The sequence below is a fragment of the Ammospiza caudacuta genome, chromosome 15, assembly GCF_027887145.1.
Source record: "Ammospiza caudacuta isolate bAmmCau1 chromosome 15, bAmmCau1.pri, whole genome shotgun sequence".
NCBI lineage: Eukaryota > Metazoa > Chordata > Aves > Passeriformes > Passerellidae > Ammospiza > Ammospiza caudacuta.
Window position 1 is genome coordinate 4,346,280 of NC_080607.1, and position 20,281 is coordinate 4,366,560.

Consider the following 20,281-nt stretch of genomic DNA (forward strand, 5'->3'; position numbering starts at 1 on the left):
TAATTGCATTTTTCAGGGGAATAAAATCAGCAGTGTTGATATTACAAAATGACAAAACATCCTCCGAATAGAAGAGGGATCAACTTTGAGGTGGGAGCCCAGTTGGAAGCCCGTGACAGATTAAAAAACTGGTATATTTTTAAAACCATTCATCTTATATTAATTTTAAGTCTTTACTATCTATAACATTTTGTATTGATTCAATATTTAGAGTTGTAGTTATTGGTTTGTAGGAAAGTAGTTAATTTATAGAAGTTTATATACCAGTGATTGAGATGGGCAATAGATGCTGGTATGTTGTGCTGGCCTTCCAGAAGTGTACTGGTGTTGTATCTGGAAATAGGACTGCTCCTAAATCTAGTTGGACTTCAGGCTCTCATTCTCCTGAATTCACCTTTAAAGTTCTGTGCTATACTTAATATTGCAGAACAGATATTATGGAAGAATAAATTCTTTGCAGTACAGAATATCCTTGCTGCTTACTTTCCTGGTGCTGTTGTGAATTCATAGGCTCTAAAATCTGATTGAGTTTGTTAGGCCTGTGCTCATATGATGGTGGTCAGCTTTAGAATTAAAGAATTGTGTGGAGAAACATGTTCCATGCTAACAAGTCTGGTCTGGTGCCTGTCTTGCAGTTCTCAGCTGTGAGAAAGAACATTTTTCTTTTTTCTTCATGAACCACTGCATTAGAATGATGAAAAAGAGCCTACAAATTACTTAGGCTAGCTTTGAATTTTCTGACTCTGTACATTTCAGGTAGTCAGCTCAAAACTTAGCATTTAATAATTCTCAGTGAATGAGAGATAAAATGAAAATTGCCAAAGTCTTCTTAAGTACAGGAATTAATTTGGTTTTGTTAACTCGTGTAGATAACTTCTGTTTCCAGAAGTCATTTGTAGCTGATTTTTATTACGAAGTCTCTGTGGGTTAGATATGATTGTACTTAAAGCTCTGGAACCTGCCAGCAGGTGAAGTGTGCAAAGTCAGTATTGAAAACTATTTGGGTATCTCAGGAAGACGGTGCACTGCCTTAGATGCAGGGGATTTATTCCAAAAGGTCTTGGTTGCATGCAGAGCATGTTCTCTCCAGGTACAAGGGCATTGGAGTTGTGAAAATGAGAAAACATAGCTCTTTCCATAAAGAACGTAAAATATGAACATTAAATCCTATTCACACATTAATTTGGCTTAGCTGTGTATCCAAGACTTGTGTAGGAAGCAAAGATCTGAACCTACCTCCATTTTTTATATTCTTCAGTTTTGTTAGTACAGCAAAAAAAATTAGTCAGGCTTACAAAAATAAGATCTCTTAGCCTGTCTGTAATGTAGGCTTTTTAGAGATGCAGTTTGGTGTAGCTGCTGTTTGAGTAAGGCTAATAACTTGTGTCCATGACTCTTATCCTTCTGATGTTTGCTCAACACCAGTGTTTGAGTGTACGTAACTTTTGCACAGGAAAACTTTGGCGGGGAGAGAGGGGGATTCAACAACCTGTTCTACTTTCTGCATGTCCCTTGGCTTAAATTTGAATTTTGGGTGTGCTGTTTGTTCCATGTTCTTTGGTTTTTGGAAACACTTGATCTTAAATTACCTGTCCTACACGCAGTGCTTTGCAGCTCTGGTCTCACAACTTGGTTATGAACTCTCCAGTTCTGAAATCTTTTGTTTCCTTGCTAAGCTTCGAACTCTGGATTGTGCGCATTTGCATTTTTAGGGTTTCTCAGTCAAAATTTTTAAAAGCTGAGGGCTTAGCAAAACTCTTCAGTGCTGACACAACTCACTGGGTATGGATTTGTAGAGGTCAGCAGACTGATTTTTTTCTCTGCTGCTTACATCTGCCCCTGTGCATCTGCCCCAGGACCACACTGTGGTGTGGTTACCATGCACTCCTCTAGAGGCGCAAGATGTTCTGTTTGCTGACACTTGCTTTTTCCTTTGGAGGTCCAGACTTTTCTTGTGTGTACTTTTGTTGCTGTATTGGTGCTAAAACAGTCACAAGTTTCCTGTTTAGTTAAAGCGCTGGCTTTGATTTCTGTTCTCAGTACCAAATACATCAGTCAATTCATGGCCCACTATTACCAATCTATTGGCAGTGATGCATTGGAAAATATTTCATGTCAGAGTGCCACATAGCTCTCTTTCATGTCAATGGCTTGTGCTCCAAATTGCTAGTTAAGGACTTCAGGGTGTTTGGATGTGTTGTCAACCCTAGTAAAGAAAAAACACTTTATGCCAGCGGAGTAGTCAGTGTGGAGCCTGCTCCTTGTCAAAGTGCAAAGTGAATTTTGCATCTTTACTGCAGAGGTTGCTTTATTGTATTTGGAATCATAGCATATTGGCAGTGCACTGCAATTCCTGGTGCAGTTGTCTGTCACGTCCTGTACTTGAACTCCAGGGAGCACAGTGAGTACTTTTGGTGTTTCACTTTAGGTTCTTAGGGCTTGGGTTGATGCATCAAAAGTGTCGTGAAAGATTTGTCTGTTGGCCTCAGGCTGCTATAGGGAGAGAGCCTCTGTGGGTGCTGAGAGGTCTCATAGTGCTGGAGTTCAGAGGATGAAGGAGAGAGACTGCTGCAGTAGGGCAGTCCTGAATGGAGGGATCCCAGAGGGGAGGCTGTAGCCATGGACATGGTCACACTGTTGCAGCTGAATTAACTTTTTGAAACCTTTTGCATTGAATCATTTAAACTGATTGAGTGGTGTCTAGCTGTGTCCTCTCTTACTGAAAAGAGGACAGCTGCCCTGGATGCCTGCAATAGGCAAATGATATTACCTTTTGTTACCTTATTGTAATGATAGATCCAAGTTTTTCTGTCTATTGTCTGAGTAAAATGGATGTGAAGGGGCTTTTGATTGTGGTTAGAGCTCTTGAGTAGTATTGAGTATGGTGCTACCCTGTTAAGATTCAGGTTGTCAGTCCCATGAGTTCAGTTGTTCATGCTGTCAGGAATTGGTCTCTAAGTACTAAAAAGATGAACCACTGTAGCTGTTGTCCTTCATGGTGCTGGTTCTCCTGAATGCTTGCTTTCCTCTCTGCATTGCTTTGACTGCACTAAGGTTGTCCCTTCTTAGTTCCAAGGGAGTGGGGGTTTATAGCAGTTCTGGCTTGGTATGTAGGAAAAGAGGAGGGAAACAGACCTAGTCCAGGGAATTTCCAGATATTTACCTCTTCCCAGAAGAGGATAGTTTTGCCCCTCCTGTATGTTGCAAGATGTTGTCTCCAATTTCACAGTGTTTCAGCTAAATACTTAAATCAGTACCATTTGGGGTTTTCTTATCCAGGATCTGTTTAGCTGTCTTGAATATCCATTGAGTCAGCTGAATACTTCCGTTGTGGTTTGGGGGAGGATGTGTTGGGCCACCCTGAACATATCTTAGTTGTTCTCTGGGGCCTTATCCAGGCTTCAGCTATTGGCCTTTCACTTAGTGTATCCTCTCATAGTATTTCTTTTTAATAAACAACTCTGAATTTCTTTGAAGTTACCTCTCCCCTATGTATGTTCTTTGGAGGAAGTGTATGGGTAATGTTCTGTTACTCTTCTGTATAGGTCTGTGAGCACTTGCACCTCCTGAGGTGGTTTGCTTGCTCAGTTCTACAAAAGGTGTGGGAGGAAGGAAGCTTGGCCTGTCAGTGTGTGGTGCTCAAGGCTGTTGAGAACCTATGAACTTTTCTGTGACCCTTTCTGCTTTGTTTAGTGACTGCCAGTGCTCTCATCTGAAAGGAAAGTAGTGTCACAGTCTGTCAGAGTACACGGATAGGTCTAGCACACCTTGTAATAGGTTTACTGCTTTAGTCAGGAGCACTGAATGTATGTTAACTCATGTTTATTACTTCAGAAAGAGAGAATGTTGAGGCTTTAGAGCATGTTCTCCAAGAACTGAAAGCTCTAGCTCAACCACACTCAGGTAGACTGAAATTTGGTTTCATTGTCAGATACTTTTTTGTTAATGATCTTAACTCCCATTAGTGAAGCGGGATAGGTGGAGATGGTACTGATATATGATTCTGGGATGACAGTTCTGGTGGAGAAAGTTCCTTCTTTTGCTGGATGTGAAGCAGAGAGCAGTCTTGCATCATTGAGTTAGCTGGCTCTTGTAACTTGGGCTTGTCTCATCTCAGTGGTAGATAGTGAATTGTGCTTCCTAGAGGTGGCTGTCTGTTTGGACAGGATTATTAGCTTTGTACTGAGTCAGCACTCTGCCCTTTTTATTAGCTTCCCTCTTCATCATGGAAAAATCTAAATGAGTCCTAGGCATACTGCAGTCCCAATGGCAAGAACACCCTTCTGGCTGCTTTCTTGTTGAGAGGATATAGGATTTCTTACCTGGTTTTGCTGCTCTCAGATTGTAGGGAATGGGATGCTGATTTTTGTCATTATCTGTACTTAGTGATATCCAAAAATAATGTTTAGGTTGTGACTGTAACTACTGCCCCCTCAAGAGCTTGTGGAGGACAGTACTTGAGTTACATAAATACAAAGTATATTGACTGTAACAGGAAGAAAGTTGTTTTTTTTTTCCCAAGAAGTTGGTGGCCAGTTACAGATGTCCCTGCCATAAATATCTCCCATTGGAATTCCTTTCCTCCACAGCCTTTGCTGCATGCATTTTGGTAATACATGGGGATGAACTAATGGCATAGCCTGACATGTGTGGTAGCAAGTATCCTTAGTCTGTAGTTGCAATGTAAGTCTCTAGTGTGGCCTATTCATAGCTCTTTGTGGAGTCATGACTGGACATGACTTAGATCTGCTGGAGGATTTCAGTTGTAGGTAGATTTGCTTTCTCTTTGTGTAGGGTTGTAGAACAGTAGCCTGGATTGCATTTGAGTCTTAATTCTTACATGTCTAGGCTTTACTGCTAGTATCATGCTTGATCTTTTTGAGATGCCACTTCTTTCTACCACTTGTTCTAGCTTTCAACTGTGGTTTACCAGATAAAGAATACTTGTGGATTTGAGTTTTCTCTTCGGCCCTTTGTTCAAGAATTCACTGGGGCCTTGTCTTTCTTCCAGAATACTGAAAACACTGACAAATGGAAATTTTCTCTTGGTGTTACTATACTTGAAGGGAAAGCTTTGTACTTGGAATGTTACCTTTAGTTGTGATAGTGAAATAGCTGTGATTCTGAAATCTGTACTGAAGTTACAAATTACCAATGCAATTTAAAGAAATACAGAGTTTGCTAGGTCTTCCTGATCAGAAAGATTTAAATTTGACTCATCTCAGATTCCCCTACTACTAATGTACTAAGAAGTTATATTTAAAAATCCCAGGATTTTGCAGATGAAATTTAACTTTGAGATTCTAAAACTTAAATTACATTTAGTGTGCCTGCTGGAATTTTGGTGTTATATTGGGTAGATGATTTATGATGCCTGGTGATGGGTATCTTAGAGAAATGAGTGTATTGGCACCCAAGTGTTAGTCTTGATAAGAGTGAACTGAAGCTATTGATTTTGTAAAATGTGATATGTCTAGATGTAGGGAAGGTCTTTCTGACTTCTGAATCTGTAGTTATTTTTTTTTTCCACACCAGAGTAAGAACTCCTTAGTTGTCTTCTCTTGCTGCAGCCAATGTTTGCATTTTGTGTTCAGTTTTGGGTTTTCTTATGTACTTTGCTCTGTCATTATGTAGCATCTTTATTGTTAATACAAGTGGTACATCAAATTAAAACAATTGGAGGAGCTAAACCGAGGTTAATGTGTATAAAGTGTCTGAGACCACTTCCCTTATTCATAATTAAAATATTTTAATCTACCTCTGGCTAGGTATCCAGCACACATTGAAGAAATTGATTATGAAGAGGGCAAAGTACTTATCCATTTCAAGCGCTGGAACCATAGATATGATGAATGGTTTTGTTGGGACAGTCCTTATTTGCGCCCCCTAGAGAAAATACAGTTAAGAAAAGAAGGATTGCATGAGGAAGAAGGTTGTGCAGTAAGTGGAAATTTGAGAATATTTGTAATGCTTTAGTGTGCGTTTGTATGAATGATGACCTTTAAAATGCTTCACTGTTGCTGTGTTACCTGCTGTGTAAATTTTATGATTTCTTCTAAACATTGAAAATTAGTAATTGAAATGTTTTAATAAAGTTGTATGTTTCAGTAATTCTCAGATAAAGACACTTTTAACTACTGTTTTGTAGGGATTTCATATCAATGATCGGGTACTGGCATGCTGGTCTGACTGTCGCTTCTATCCAGCCAAAGTTACTTCTGTTAACAAAGATGGTAAGGATTTCTGGTTTTGTCACACTTAGTAGTTATGTATTTCTAATTGTGCTGGAAACTCATTTGGGGGAGAGATACTATAGCAGATAGAAAACCACTTTGAAAATGCAGTTTTGTGTTTTAGATGTGTTTTAGTCTGTCATTAACTATAACCTCTTACCTTTTTTACGAGAAAAGAGCTTTCTGCTGGGCTATCCAGTCAGTACTTGCTTTAAGTATATATGTGAGAAAAGTTGTTTCTTAAATTTGTTTTTATTACCTATAAACTGCAATAAAACCTATTGTCAGAGCTGCAAAATCCCCTTAAAAATCAGAATGGGAGGGGGAACTGTGAATGATTTGTTTTAATGTTGGGCTTGCTTTAGATTGTCTGTGTTGTAAGATCAAGGAGAAGAGAACTGTGTGATTATATATTGCAATATTTCACCAAAAATATTTTGGGGTTTTGTGAGTAAGGTGCATCTGGGGATCAATTCTAAGATGAGACACGCTCCTTTATTTTGACCAGAATTGTTTTGGATCACTTTGCTGTGTCTCCCTGGCCTGTGATAGGAGCTCTGTGTTAAGGATTCTGACAACACAGTAAAGCAGCTTTCGTCTAGGGCTAATTGTGCAGCTGGAGTGTTGGAGCTATTAGCTGGCACTGTGTTAAATACCTTCTGATCTTTGAACTCTTACACTTTGTTTTCATATTTTAGGTACCTACACTGTGAAATTTTATGATGGTGTAGTTCAGACAGTCAAAAACATTCATGTCAAAGCTTTTTCCAAAGATCAGGTAAGTATGGTGCTTGTGCAGCTAGTGTATTCTTAAATGAGCAGTTCAGGTGGCTAGATTTGGTGAATTATATAATGTGAAATTAATGAAAAACCTTTACTGCTAAAATACAGTATGTCTGAAATAAAGTCCCTTAAAATGAAAAAGGGTGATGAATATCTCAGAAAAGGGAAAAGGGGACTTCATTTCTCCTTCATTAATGGGAATCCCTTAAAATGAAATGTGAATCTTTGTGCTGTGATTTGCAAAGCTCTCAGGTTCTTTAAATGCACCTCTTGAACTAAAGAAGTCATAGGTATATAAGTAAAACAGATTTCCAAAAGTCATTGGAAAATTCAGAATGTACATACTAAATTTAGTGGTAAGGTTTTGAATCACGCTGTGATTGTTTTCCCTGTTCGCAATTATTTTAAATATATATATGAATATATATACATTTATACACACATATATATTTAAAAATAAAGGAGTGACAGCTATGGAGTGGACAGACACTGTTCTTTTCCAAAGTAACTGCTTAATATTCATGAGGCACTTAAGGAGCATGGCTATTAATATTTCGCCTCACAGCTTTGTAGTCAGCTTTTTTTAACTATTCCTTGTTTCTTTTCTGTGGTTTGGCTGTTTTACCAACCCTTCACTTACTCAGCACTTGCTCAGTGGGTTCAACCTTCACCTCATGAGAGAAAGTAGTAGTGAGCCATTACATTTTAAAAAATAGAAATTCTTCTGCTGATGGTGAGGAGGAGGAAGTGCTGCTCTGTACTTTGATTTTCATGTACAGGCATGTAGGAAAGGCTGGTCAAGTTCTGGTCTTGAGTAACTTGGTTAAAACTTCTGACATAACTGCTTCAGAATAATTTTCATTACAGACAGGGTTTTAAGTCTGATCTCTTGCCACACATTCCTGTGTGGTAACTGTACTATGTGGGTTTTTTGGTGATACTCTCTGCCTTTAGTTTTCTGAAACTTTAAGTTTGAGCAAAGAAATTGAATCTGTACCCCCAGTACAAGTCTTAAACATGGATTCCAGTAATGAATGTCAGTGGTACAATTTATATTTGTTACTGTTGTGGAGAGGTATGGCAGTCCTCCAGATTTCTGTATCTGCCAGGCTGGATTGGAACACTGTTTCATGTTTGCCAAAAGTGCCCTTAATAGCTTTTAAATGGTTATCATAGTGTTGGTAGAAAGTTGAGTAATACTCACAAGTGAACTAGTGCAGAATCTTCATTTCCATGAGAAATGTTTTTATGATATTTAGCATTAAATTAATGGACTTGAACAATCTGCAGAAATAATCTGCATAAGTAAACAAAAATATTTTGTCTCTCTTTTAGGAAGTTTCATGATACTGCATAGTTTTGGAAAGTTTTGAAAGGAGATGAAAAGGGGTTTTTAGTTGGCTCTTTCTGTTTTCTCCTTTTATCCTTTGTCCAAGAAGATTTCTCTTAGCCCAAGAGAATCTCTTTAGTTATGCTAGAACATTTTCTCTGTCCTTTAGCATAAAAAAGCATAAAGTGAGAATTTCCTAGTGAGCTCTACTTATACAACCAGAAGTAAAGTTTGAAAAAAAAAATACTTGAGCCAGTGGAGTGCTCAAGAATCAGAAAAACCAGGTACAACAGCAGTGTAGCAGCATGTTGGAAGTGGACTGGAGGTGTCTTGTTCCTGTTCTTCAGGAGGAAAGGGTGTAGTCATGAAGGCAGACATGGCTCAGATCTTAGTACTTGTTAAGGAAAAGAAAAAGTGCTCCAAACCATACAATTCCTGAAGGGAGCAACATAAGCAGGTTTTTTACAGTATTAAAATACTGTATTTTAATATTTTAATACTTTAAATATTAAAATATTTACAGTATTAAATATACTGTCCCTGTGTAGAGTGTGTAACTGGCTAAGTTGAACAGTGATGGTAAAATGCTAATGACCTGTAACTGTAACAATGTGCCTTTGCAAGGACACACAACTTCTCAGAGTTCAGGAACACCCAGAGGTAATTCAGACATACTGTATTCATGATTCAGTTTCTTGAGAATATTTTGATTAGGATGGCTTAGGAGTGTTCCAGTACCAAATATTTGATTCAAATTAGATAGTTTTGTAAGCATGGAAAGTGTTGAAACGTAGTTGCCTGAGGGTTGTTTTTTGAGGTGGTAGGTATTAATTTGTTGGTTTGGGGTGGGTTTTTTGTTCTGTTTGTTTGTTTTCTCCTGATGTTTGAGTTGCTGCTCCCCTGAAGCTTCTCCCATAAGGAATTTACAGAACACAAACTTCTAGGATGTCTGGACAAAGGAGTGCTCAGACATGTGAAAGACTTTCTTCCCATTTACCTGTCTGTTTTCATGGAATATTCAGAAATTTCATTTCATGCTTTTAAACAGTGACTTTTTTTAAAATCACATCTGTAACAAGTATGGTTGAAATAATATTATAGAGGATGGAGCAGATTGCATGTTCACCATTTTAATGCAGCAGTATTATTTCTTAAGGCTACAGTCCGAAAATACCTTCATGTAAGCCACAGATAGACAGGAATACTGGAGTGGGATAAGGCAAGATGTAGTGCAGTACAAGGAAATATTCTTAAGTGGATTCTCAGAATTTCATATGGCTTGAATCTCGTGTTCCACTTCCTTTCCCCAAGAAGATGTTGAGGTATTTAGCCTTTCCTGTCCTCTGATCCTGGGTCAAAGTTCAAGATTGTTGGGCCCTATAGAACTGTGTCTGGGAAGGAGCATGGTTGCTCTTTAGCGCTTCAATTAGGCTACAGGAAGAGAGATGTTAGTTGAACTAAAGGCCGTGTTGATACATGACCAATATAAATTTTTAATCCATGTGCAAAGGTAGAAGATTTCTGTTCATCTAGGACAGCCTGTAGCAGGATCACTGGAAGGGGAAAAAACATAATCAGCATATATCATCCTCTCTGCTGCTTCCCAGTGGTGTAAAGCCTGATCACAAAAGGGGAAGGACGTGGAGTACCCTTAGCAATATTAGCAGCAATGATTAGTGCAAACAAACTGCATGTCTGTTTTGAATGAGACTCTACTGTGAAAGGAAGAGAGTTTGCACATCCAAGTGATTGACCTGTCTGCTGTTTTCTCTGCTCCTGACTCCTACTCTTTCTGCAGTGTCCCAAGTAGATTTTATGTAGTACTGCACAAGCTAGTAGGGACACAGCCTACTTCTGGGAGCAAAGGAACAGCAAATGTCTTCTGCCATTGTGTGGTGAGGAATGGTTTTCTTGCCCTGTCCTGTTAACATTGCACAGGTCCTTCACCAGTTCAGGTGCCTCTAAGTTTTAATCTGTGGGTTGCTATAGAGTGTGTACTTTTATCACTTGAAAAACTGGACAAAGATGCAAGTCTGCTGAATACAAAGGGGAGGGGTGGATTTTAGACTACAGTGAGTTGATTTTCCTGTCATTCTCTTTATTCTAGAATATTGGGGGTGATGCTAAGCCTAAGGAAAGAGGTAATGAAATTCCATCATCTCCTGAAAACCAGAAGTTTAAAGAGCAGAGGAAAGCAACAGGTAATGCAAAGAAAGACGAAGATGAAAAGACATTAAAGACTGAGAAACGAGTTAAACAACCCGATAAAGAAGGAAAATTTGTAGTCATCTCGGAAAAAGTCAAGATCTCAGAAAAGAATATATCTAAGAATGGAAAAGAAGATAAAGAGAATATATCAGAGAATGATATGGAATATTCAGTAGATACACAAGTTGAGAAGAAGCCTGAGAATGACAAGGTAAAGAGTCCACAGGAAAATGCGAAAGAAACTAAGCGAAAGCGTGGCAGACCACCAATAACACCTCCCACGGGTATGTAGCCAAGCTTAAATGTTTAGGCATGTAACAGAACACTTTTAAACTTACTTAAAGGAATAAGCAGTGTCTTGCTCTTTCACAGCCTGAATCTCTAGAAACTCTTAAAAAACTTTAAGTTCGTCTTTGTTCAGGACAGTCAGGAGCATGCTGAAATTTGGAGCCTTGGTGGTTTGGTCAGAGATTGGATTTAGGCAAGTAACCATCACATAATATAAAGCATACCTGTCGCAGGGTTAAATACTATTATATGGGTTTTAGAAGGCCATGTGAAGCTGTATGTATGCAAGTGCAGTATTTTAGATTGTGAGGCTTGGGAATTTATGTTAAAGTGTTTCACATGTTTGTACTCAATCAATTTTTCTTCTGTTATGTAAATATGTAGAACCAAGTTCTCAGACACTGCAGCCCATAACTTTGGAGTTAAGACGTCGGAAAATACCTAAAAGATGTGATGTACCATTGAAGCGTCCCAGGATTGAAAAAACATTGTGTGAGTTTTTTTATATTCAGCTCTCACACTGTGTGTATGTGTGTGTATAAATGTAAAAGTTCTTCAGGCTTAGTGGGTGGAGGGGGGATAAAACAGCTCTGGTATTAATCTTGAACTGTGATAGATGCATTGACTGAAATGCAGCACCTGTTTTTCATAAATTTGCCATTCATATGTGGCATCATCATGCTGGAATTCCCCCCTAAATCTTGGAAGTTGGTTTTGGATAAAAGAGGCATAAGTTGTGAGCCTTGATGCAAAAGTTCATAGATGTATGGGTGGCAGTGATTATATTGTCTCCAATATGTAGAAGGCTATAGAAGCCTTAGAAGTTGTAGAAACTTCAGTTACTAGATGAAGGATTAAAGCAATGGCACTTTATTACTATGTAAATATTTATGCCACTGCAGTTGAATAGCTTCTACTTTATCTTTGTGTGCTTTGTGTGGAGGCTGAAGAACTTGAGTGTGTTGATGAGGAAAGAAGATTATATTCTCTGCAACAGTGTCATGGCCAAGGAGATGAAGACCTAAAGAAAACTCTTTCCTTAGTACCACAGTATAAACTTCAGTGTGTGTAGGTTATCCAGCTCAGTCACGGCTTTTGATGTGTCTGAATTGTCTCATCTAACTCCTGATATTATTTATGTCCATGGAACAGTTTGTTTAGACCAGCTCCACTATAAAGTGATGAACACACCCCCACTGCTCTGCAGTATGTTTCTGTGTGCATTTTACTCAGTGGAATTCTTTTTTCCCAGTAACAAACTAGTAAGATACTGATCTGTATTCATACTTCAAATCTGTTACTAGAAGAAAAAAGTTGAGAGCTTTTGCTGTATTTTTATGCTTATTTGTAACTTATTGTAGCTTTTATAGAGGCCTGATTTTCCAGGCTTTTTAGCTTTTGGTATTAGTCTTAATCCTTAAAAAACACACTTTGAAGGGAGTCATGGGGAGGGAAGAACTTGAAAGTTTGCTTGTGATCTGTTTGTACTCCTGTAACTGCATAGTACCATTAAATACAACTGTTCCAGCTCAGGAAAAACTTAAGAGCTCTTCAGATAATGCTGAGAGAGACCAGATCAGGAGGCGATCTTCAAGACTCTCATCCAGTATTAGCCATGAGATTTTAAATACAGATCTTGTCACAACTTCCACGGAAATTCAGACTTGGAAAGATGCAGTACCTAACGAAAATGAATCTGAGAAGGGTAAGTGCCTTCACAGTGTACCTCAGATTTTTGTGACGAGGTGGTCATGTAGTTGTTGCAAACTCTGTATTTTCAGTTGCTTAACCTGCAGGCTCCGTATCTGCCATTAAAACCTGTTTGCATCAGCAGTGCAGAGAAAACTCATGGAAAGTTTCTATTGCTCTGCTGCCTTGATTGCTTTTGGCTTTTGATTTCCCTTTCTGTCAGTAACCTCAGCATTTCCCTTGGGTGATGGGAGCTTTTCCAGCAAAGGAGAACTCCATAGGCTAAAACTTTCCAAGGAAATAGAGTTTTTTTGATTGTTTAGTTTTCTTTTGTAGGGAATGCACATTCTGATTGTGAAAATGAGGTAATTTCAAAGTTTTAACACTTTCAGATTGTAGAAATAACAGCCCTAGTACTGAACTCTTACAGATCTTACAGATTAATCCTATTGTTGAACACTAAAAGCATCAAATAGGCTGCTTTTATGCTTAAACAGGGTTGAGATAACACTCCCTTTTCTGCCCTGTGCTTCACTGCCTTTCCTTTTTGAGGGAGCTCTTGCAGTGGTATGATATCCATCCTGTTCTGGGCTAGAAGCAGTTAGCTTGTGTGTTTCTAAGCAGCTGTAAGTTCAGAGGGGTACTGCAAATTAGTTGTGTCCCAAAAATTTTGTGTGACCAAGAGCAAGCAGTCAAGAGCATGGATGGGTATTTTTCTCCATTATAATGTGATGAGGATTCCCCCTCTTCCCCCCACCCCCCCAGTGTTCTGAAGTATGCTTTTGTATATGCTTTTTACTCAGGGGAAATTTTTTTCTCATTCTAGTCCAGTTAGAAATTCCTGTTGAATCTGACCAAAGTTTTGGTGAACAAGGATCACCTGGAAACACATTGCATAGCACAGCACTCAGTACAGATGCCAGTTTGGAGGAAGAAAAAGCTGAAGACACTGAGTCTTCCTCTGTTCCTGTCAGAACTCAAGAACCTTCTGCTGCTACAGGTTCGGGTTTTTCATACTTAATGTTGATGCATTTCTTAAGGCAACTGACACCAGGTGTTTTACACTTGTGCAGGTGTTAAAACTGCATTTTTGCAATGTTAACTTTGGTAAAAAAATGCATATTGTTATACCTTGTGGACTCGATTTTAATCTTGTGCTTTCAAGTTGGACAGCAGTTTTAAAAGTGGAAATTGTAATTTTTAAATGACTGTTTGTCAGTTTTGAAAACTCCTCTTTTTCACTGTTTGGAATTCTGGATTAAATTGAACTTAGCACCATAAAAGGTCAGGTTCTTTTCTCCTTAATGTTCTGCAAGTATGTGGTAATATTACTATTTTTGCTGTTTGGAAATCCTGATTGTGCATTTTTATATCCTTTTGTTTAGACTTGGAGACTTTAGTACAAATGTATGAAATAGTTCAAACATTTCAGTTTGAACTGTCTTAATATATTTACTCTATTTTCTTTAGCTGAGGAGTGTTTTTACCTTGCCTTTTCAAATTAAAATTTCCTGTGCAGATAGTAGACTGTCAAAACATGGTGCTGTCCTGTGATTATTTCTCATAACTTTCATCTTTGGATCTACAGCTAACTAGGGAAACTTGAAGTACATATTTTCTAGTTTATGCTCAATTTAACAAGTTTAATTTTAAGTGTAACAGAGCACTTGGAGAGATTTACGATTTCTCAGCATTGCTGGAGTAAACTGTGTGTTGTTTGTTGGTTATTTTAAATTTACCTCTTGTTTGCACTTACTTTCTCTCACTCACTTGGGTGTAACTGTTCAAGTCACATGTCCTCTCCCTTTCCACTAATGGGTACCCTCAGTGCTGGAAGGAACTGACCTCTTCAGTTTGGTTGGATGTGTAAATGAAAATGTATGCATTTACACTATTTAGAAATATGAGCTCTTTTGATGTTGGTCTCCTTCAGGTGTTGCTGAGCATTTGTAATTTGGGTTTAATCTCTGGAGAATTCCAACTGATTGTTTAATATTTGTGTGTGTAGTGTCATTCACATTAATGGAATGTGTGGGATGTGGCCTGAGCTTGCTTCAGTGGATACAAGCAGCAAAGCTGTGGGAGCAGGGCTTGGCTAACACCTGCCCAAAGGCTCTGATAGGGTTTGTGCACTCTTGTTCCTGGCTCTTTTGTCAGGACTTGAGCAAGCTAGATTAATTTGGGAATATTCATTCACATTGCATTCTGATCTGAAGTACAACACTGTTTTTTAGGTAAAAATACACACTTCTGAGTCTGGATTTTATTTAATTGAATATTGTTTCAGTTAACATTAGAAATCAGACATGCACCTCAGTGGACATCCAGATGTGGCAAGCAGGTGTTTTTAAAGGATTGGTGATAAAAACTATGCAGGGTGTTGGAGGAAATACTGTCACCTGAAATCCAGCACTCAAAAGTCTACATTTCCATACTTAACCAACATTAAAAATGTTATTAATAAGCAGTTTTAGAAAATTCATATATTCTATCACAGATAAATATTTTGTAGTTAAAAGTGGATCTGTGTTTCCTTCTCTGTGCTCTGTCTTAGTTGTGGGATTGTACTGGTACACCCCAGTGCTGATGAGTTGCTTGATGGGGGAGCAGCAGGGCTTGGTATTTTACCTGGTGGTGGTGTGTGTGTAGCAGCTTGACAGTGACAAGCGCCTCTAGGTGGGATCTGAAAATACCTCTGAAAATCTCCAATGGCTTCTCCTCTTATGGAGGGGTAGATATGTTGCAGAGCCCAGGCATGCGGTCCTAAAAATAGCTGGTGTTGGAGACTGGGAGCTGAATTAAATAATTTATGGATGATTATCAAGGGAACAGATAGGCTCCAGATAGAATAACTGTGTGTCAGTTATGTTCATTAGTCTCCCATGCGTTTGAAAGAGATTTGGGTCTTGGGCAGGGGGCAGAGTACATTGTTTGAGAGTAGGTGGTCTGTGTGGGAGAAGAGGGTGTCTGTTGCATGTGAGATTCCCATGAAGTACAGCATGGAAGTTAGTCATTGGTAGCTTTGCATATGTAGAACAAAGGCAGTATTGTAACCCAGTATTACCATTATAATTTGTCTGTAGACTTCAAATCTAGTCACTAAATGAGAATGAATTATCTTCCTGTAGGAGAATACTGTAAAACCTGTGTTTCCCTCAGTGTGATTTGTTAGTGTTATTTTGGCATTGTTGAGTAGTACATTCTGGTAGTACAAATTTTATGTTGCATGATCCTTAGGAAGAAGGTTATTTTTATAGCATTTGAATATCAGGAATTTTTAAGGACACAAGTAGTCCTTTTAAAGGATATTTTTCTAGTCACTGGTTGGTAGATGATTCAAGATTAATAGTGGTTGCAGACATTTATAACAGCAAACAGTCTGGAGTCTTCCTATGACTGAGATGTTTTAAAATGTAACATGTTCTGAAAGGGCAATATAGCACTGTTTGTCAAAAATGAAGTTCCTCTTTAAAAAGCTTCACCAAAATTCTGAATAATTACATGTCCTGAAAGATTAGAATCCTGTTCTCCTGGCTTTTGGCACCTCTGATGACAAAGGGACCAGAAGTGGTGATCAGAATTTAGCTAAATCAAGCTGTCTTTCCAAAAAATATGTAACAGTCAGTTGGCAAATTTTTGCAGCCAGTTAAAGGTCTGCATACATCTGAAAACAAGCATTTCATAGCTGTTCTTATGAATTTACTCTTAAAAATTCCTTTAAATTTAAAGGTGAGCTGCCTTTGCTTTGCACACATGCACTATCCTGTTTGTAGTTGTATTTGCTAGCACTCTTGAAATTATTATTTATTTGCATAGACATGCATCAGGGATTCTATTTGCCTTATACTTTCACCTGCTTTTCTGATTTCGTTCTGTTAGCTTTGGGTTTCAGTTAGGGAGAAGCATAAGCCCTTTTCATCAGTTTGAAGGAGCTGCTGTTTCTCCTGCAGCTCACCTCAGTAGGCTTTAATCCCTTCACGGTAGTGTGAAAGTTGTATTTTTGAGCCCAACAAGATACGGTAGGTAAGTGAGTGCATTGTGCCCTGCTCACCTAAAGCTCCCTAGGGTGGAGCACCTCAGCCTGATTGTAGTGTTTCAGTTACAGGTCAAAGTACAGGTAAAGCCTTCACATCCCCCCCACCTGGCCCCTCCAAAGGTAAGTTGAGGTGTGAGTGGTGCACTGCAAGGCTTATGTACTTTACTACCCACTGCAGGCTGCTTTTATTGGTACCAATTTATTTCCAGCAAAGGGGGAAACTGGTGAGTGGAGTGCCATAAGAAATACTGTCTTGAGTAGTTCTTGCAATGCCAGGTAATGTTAGAGCTCAAAACCCCATAAGTTTATAAATATGTAATGATCAGTGATTATTGATGCTGTTATGTATTTCTTACACCAGGCATCTGCTTCTGTGGATTCTGGATGCACTGGAAATTCTTGGATGCTGTCCTTGCCTAAATTAGCTTGAGAAGAGCAATTAAGCGAGATGGTTTTTGTTTCACAACTGAGATATTGTGAGGGCTTTGGAAAATAAAGGAAGAAATGTAATTTGAGAGCTGAAATGATGAAACACTTGGTGAGCTCAGGAAAAAACAGCACAAGATTTCAGAAGAAATAAGTTGAATGAAATAAGTAATTAGTGAGGACACTGCCCAGTGTGAAGTGGTCCAAAGGGCAGTGTGAAAACTGTCAGCACAAGAGTGTTTGTTACCATGACCTGTCATGAAGATAATGTGTCAAAGAACATGAGTTTTAGAGAGTTCCAATGTGTTAAATTAAACAGCAAGTGAAGAAATAATTTAATTTTCACTTAGTATTTCTTTGGAGACCAGGAAATAGAAAGTGAAGGTCTCCTCATTTTAGCCAGCAGTTGTATGTGGAAGTCTAATAGCTCGAAACTGCAGTAAAGCCATCTTTAAGTGGGGAAAAATGGAAAGAGTTCTTTGCACTACTGCTTCTTGGATTGTTTACCAGGATGTTGCAGGAGGTGCCACAGGATGGCAGACCTTCAGTCAAGGTACAATGCTGCTGCCAAATACTCCTGTCCCAGCAGGAGTCATGTCAAAGAGAGAACTGGTAATGGTGTAAAAACACCTCTGGTGGACTTGGAAACTTCACGCTGTGCATTTTACAGTGAACTTACTGCTGAACATGGTCATAGCTTGACCCTTGGACAATTCAGCCCAGTGAAAAGTGAGAATGGTTGCTGATGGGAACACTGAAGGAATGTTTTGCTCTGTAGTGAAGCTTAAAGGACACAGTGATGTTTGACCATGAGTATCTGTGCTTAATGTTGTAATGGCTGACTGAAAAGCGGGTGAAGAGTTTGAATTTTGATTATAATAATGAGAGAAATAGCAGGTGTCAATTTACCATTCATTTTCCTCTGTACTCATAGAAAATAGCCACCAAGCTGCTCTGTAAAGGCAGTTGCCTGAAAATCTGAAGACAATACACCAAACTTGTTTCTCTAGAAACCAATTTTAGTGTCATATGTTGTGAGCAAAAATTCTGTGTGTAAGGACGGTAGCTGCCCCTTTAGGTGTTGGTGTAGGATGTTATTTTCAGAGTGTCTGGAGCAAGGACTCTCCAGAGGCTACCCTGGGTGGCAGCATTGGTTGTCGGTTTCCTACTGTGCCTGGGTGACAGGGAGTTCTATTGTGCTCCTTGTAAAGAAGGAAAATGTAGTGATGGGAATGATTGAAGCTTTGTTTCAAATTCTGTGGGATCATCTATATTTTTATTAGTCTGAATACATTCTTTTTGCACACTGCAGTAAGTTTTTTGTCTGCTTCCTTTCCCTTTGCCCCATGTCTTTGTTATCCCTATTTCTAACTTTAGCTAATACAATCCTTTCATTTTCTAACTTGTAGCCGATCAGTTAGAAGCCATTCCCTCTATCTTCTCCAGAATCTGTCCAGCTCAGTGGGCAGAACAAGTGGTCTGAGCTTGGATGTGGGGCCTCATCCTGACAGTTGTGTGATGGTGTAATAGTTTCCCTTGTCATCTTTGTAATGTTTTTTTGTTAGGTCTTTGGACCCCATTACTCCCTTCTGCTGCAGTTGTTCCAGTTGTTTTCCAGCTTCATGTTGGTTATTAAGTAGTAACAAGTTCTCAGCATCTGTAGTCCCAAATGCTGGTTTTTTTCATTTAGAGTCAAGAGAACCTTTCTATGTTTGCTTTAACTAAACCCACAGGCCATTGCACTGAGCCTTCCTGAAATACTTTTTCATTCTTCCTGAATGCAGCTTTTGATGGTCTGCAGTATATTTTGATTTTGGTATTGGCAAGCTTCATCATTCTGCAAGTGTGGGTCTGGCTTTGCTGCAGTCTTATTGATGTTCCTGTCAGCATGTTCTTAATGTGGCTATGCCAAAGTGTCTTCCTCCTGGTCATTACCACTGTGAAACATGCAAAACTAGTGTTTTTCTTTGTACTATTTTGTTCTCCAATTTCATTGCGTATTCCTTCTTTTAACCAGCTTGGTGTTGCATATGACTTAATCTTTCCCTATGCATTAGGGTACAATTAGTTGTGTTTTCTCTGTGTTAGAGATTTGTTTGTACACAGTACTTAAAGGCTGGATGTGCCTCAGAATATACATGTTTCGGATGCTTCTCTGCACTGTGACAATATTTAATCTGCTGCTCAGTAACACCATTTTTGTTACTGCATGCTGAAAACTTGGAAACAAGCTGTACCGTGTTTTTACTCCAGGATCATGTTGGCACTGCCTTTAACACTCCTTCTGTTCAAAGCCTTACTGCACTTACAGGAAAACCTTATTCTTGTTCATAATGTTTCTGGGTACTTTTGTCTCCTGCTTACAGCTACTTCTAATACAGTGTCTTAATTTTTACTCGTGTGCTGCATCCCTTCAGTTTTAGTCATGGTTGCTAGGTTTGGGTCTTGCAGTTAAACACTGTTTTCTTAATCCTGAAAGTCAAAAACTCTTGTAAAGATGGAAATAACACTTTAGTACTGGCAAAACAAAATTGCAAGCTGGAATTTTTTAAAATGATACCTCCTTTCCATTGTCTTCTAGCTGGAGAGGGATTTTTGGATGCTGTGTGTGTATTAGTGATGGATAATTGTGTAGATCTGTTTAGATCTGTTTCCTCATTTTTCCCTCTCCTGTGTTGTATTGAGTACAGATACTGGTGACAGTAATCTGATTTAGTTCAAAATGTTTATTTTGTATGTTTCTTAGAAAAAATATGAACTAAAAGTTCCTGAAATTCATGATAGATACAGCCCTGGGTTGCAGACCAGTGCTCTTTGGAATAGGTGCCTTAAAATGTTCTTACATTTGAATCTTTAGGCTTTCCTTACTTTTTTGAGAAACTAACTAAGTATAGCTCATAGGGAACATTTTGTAACAGATGCAAGCAATTTTGTGTTTCATTGCTACTTAAAAATTGAAATAAATTTCAATTCTACTTTTAAAATGTTCTAACATATTGCTTCTATTGTCTTTGGAAATAACCAGGCTTTGGTGGCAAAACTGTGCACCCAGAAAGCAGGTAGCAAAATAATTGTAAGCAGAGAAGCAGAACGGTTTTCTTGCTTTCACCAGAGATGTGAATAGTTGTGAACAAATAATTTTTATTATTTGGACATAGGGATGTAATCTCTCTGTGATTCAGTCTTCTATCTTCAGGAGCACTATACAGTGAGATCAGCTGTTGGGCAAGGACTCAGGGAAACAAAATGTTTTAACTTATTCATAAAAACAGTGGTGTCATGACAACT

At 38.6% G+C, this 20,281-nt stretch overlaps 1 protein-coding gene across 7 annotated transcripts in view; it reads left to right on the forward strand.

Moving 5' to 3' along the window:
• Window positions 1-20,281, forward strand: part of PHF20 (PHD finger protein 20) — a 72,104-nt gene that overhangs the window by 14,893 nt on the left and 36,930 nt on the right. For all 7 annotated transcript variants that reach the window (XM_058814497.1, XM_058814499.1, XM_058814500.1 and 4 more), the window contains 8 exons: window positions 17-131; window positions 5,769-5,940; window positions 6,149-6,233; window positions 6,932-7,011; window positions 10,454-10,838; window positions 11,227-11,334; window positions 12,371-12,547; window positions 13,358-13,531. In XM_058814497.1, coding sequence (XP_058670480.1) covers window positions 49-131; window positions 5,769-5,940; window positions 6,149-6,233; window positions 6,932-7,011; window positions 10,454-10,838; window positions 11,227-11,334; window positions 12,371-12,547; window positions 13,358-13,531 — 1,264 coding nt within the window. In that variant the 5' untranslated portion in view covers window positions 17-48. The remainder of the gene's footprint in view (window positions 1-16; window positions 132-5,768; window positions 5,941-6,148; window positions 6,234-6,931; window positions 7,012-10,453; window positions 10,839-11,226; window positions 11,335-12,370; window positions 12,548-13,357; window positions 13,532-20,281) is intronic.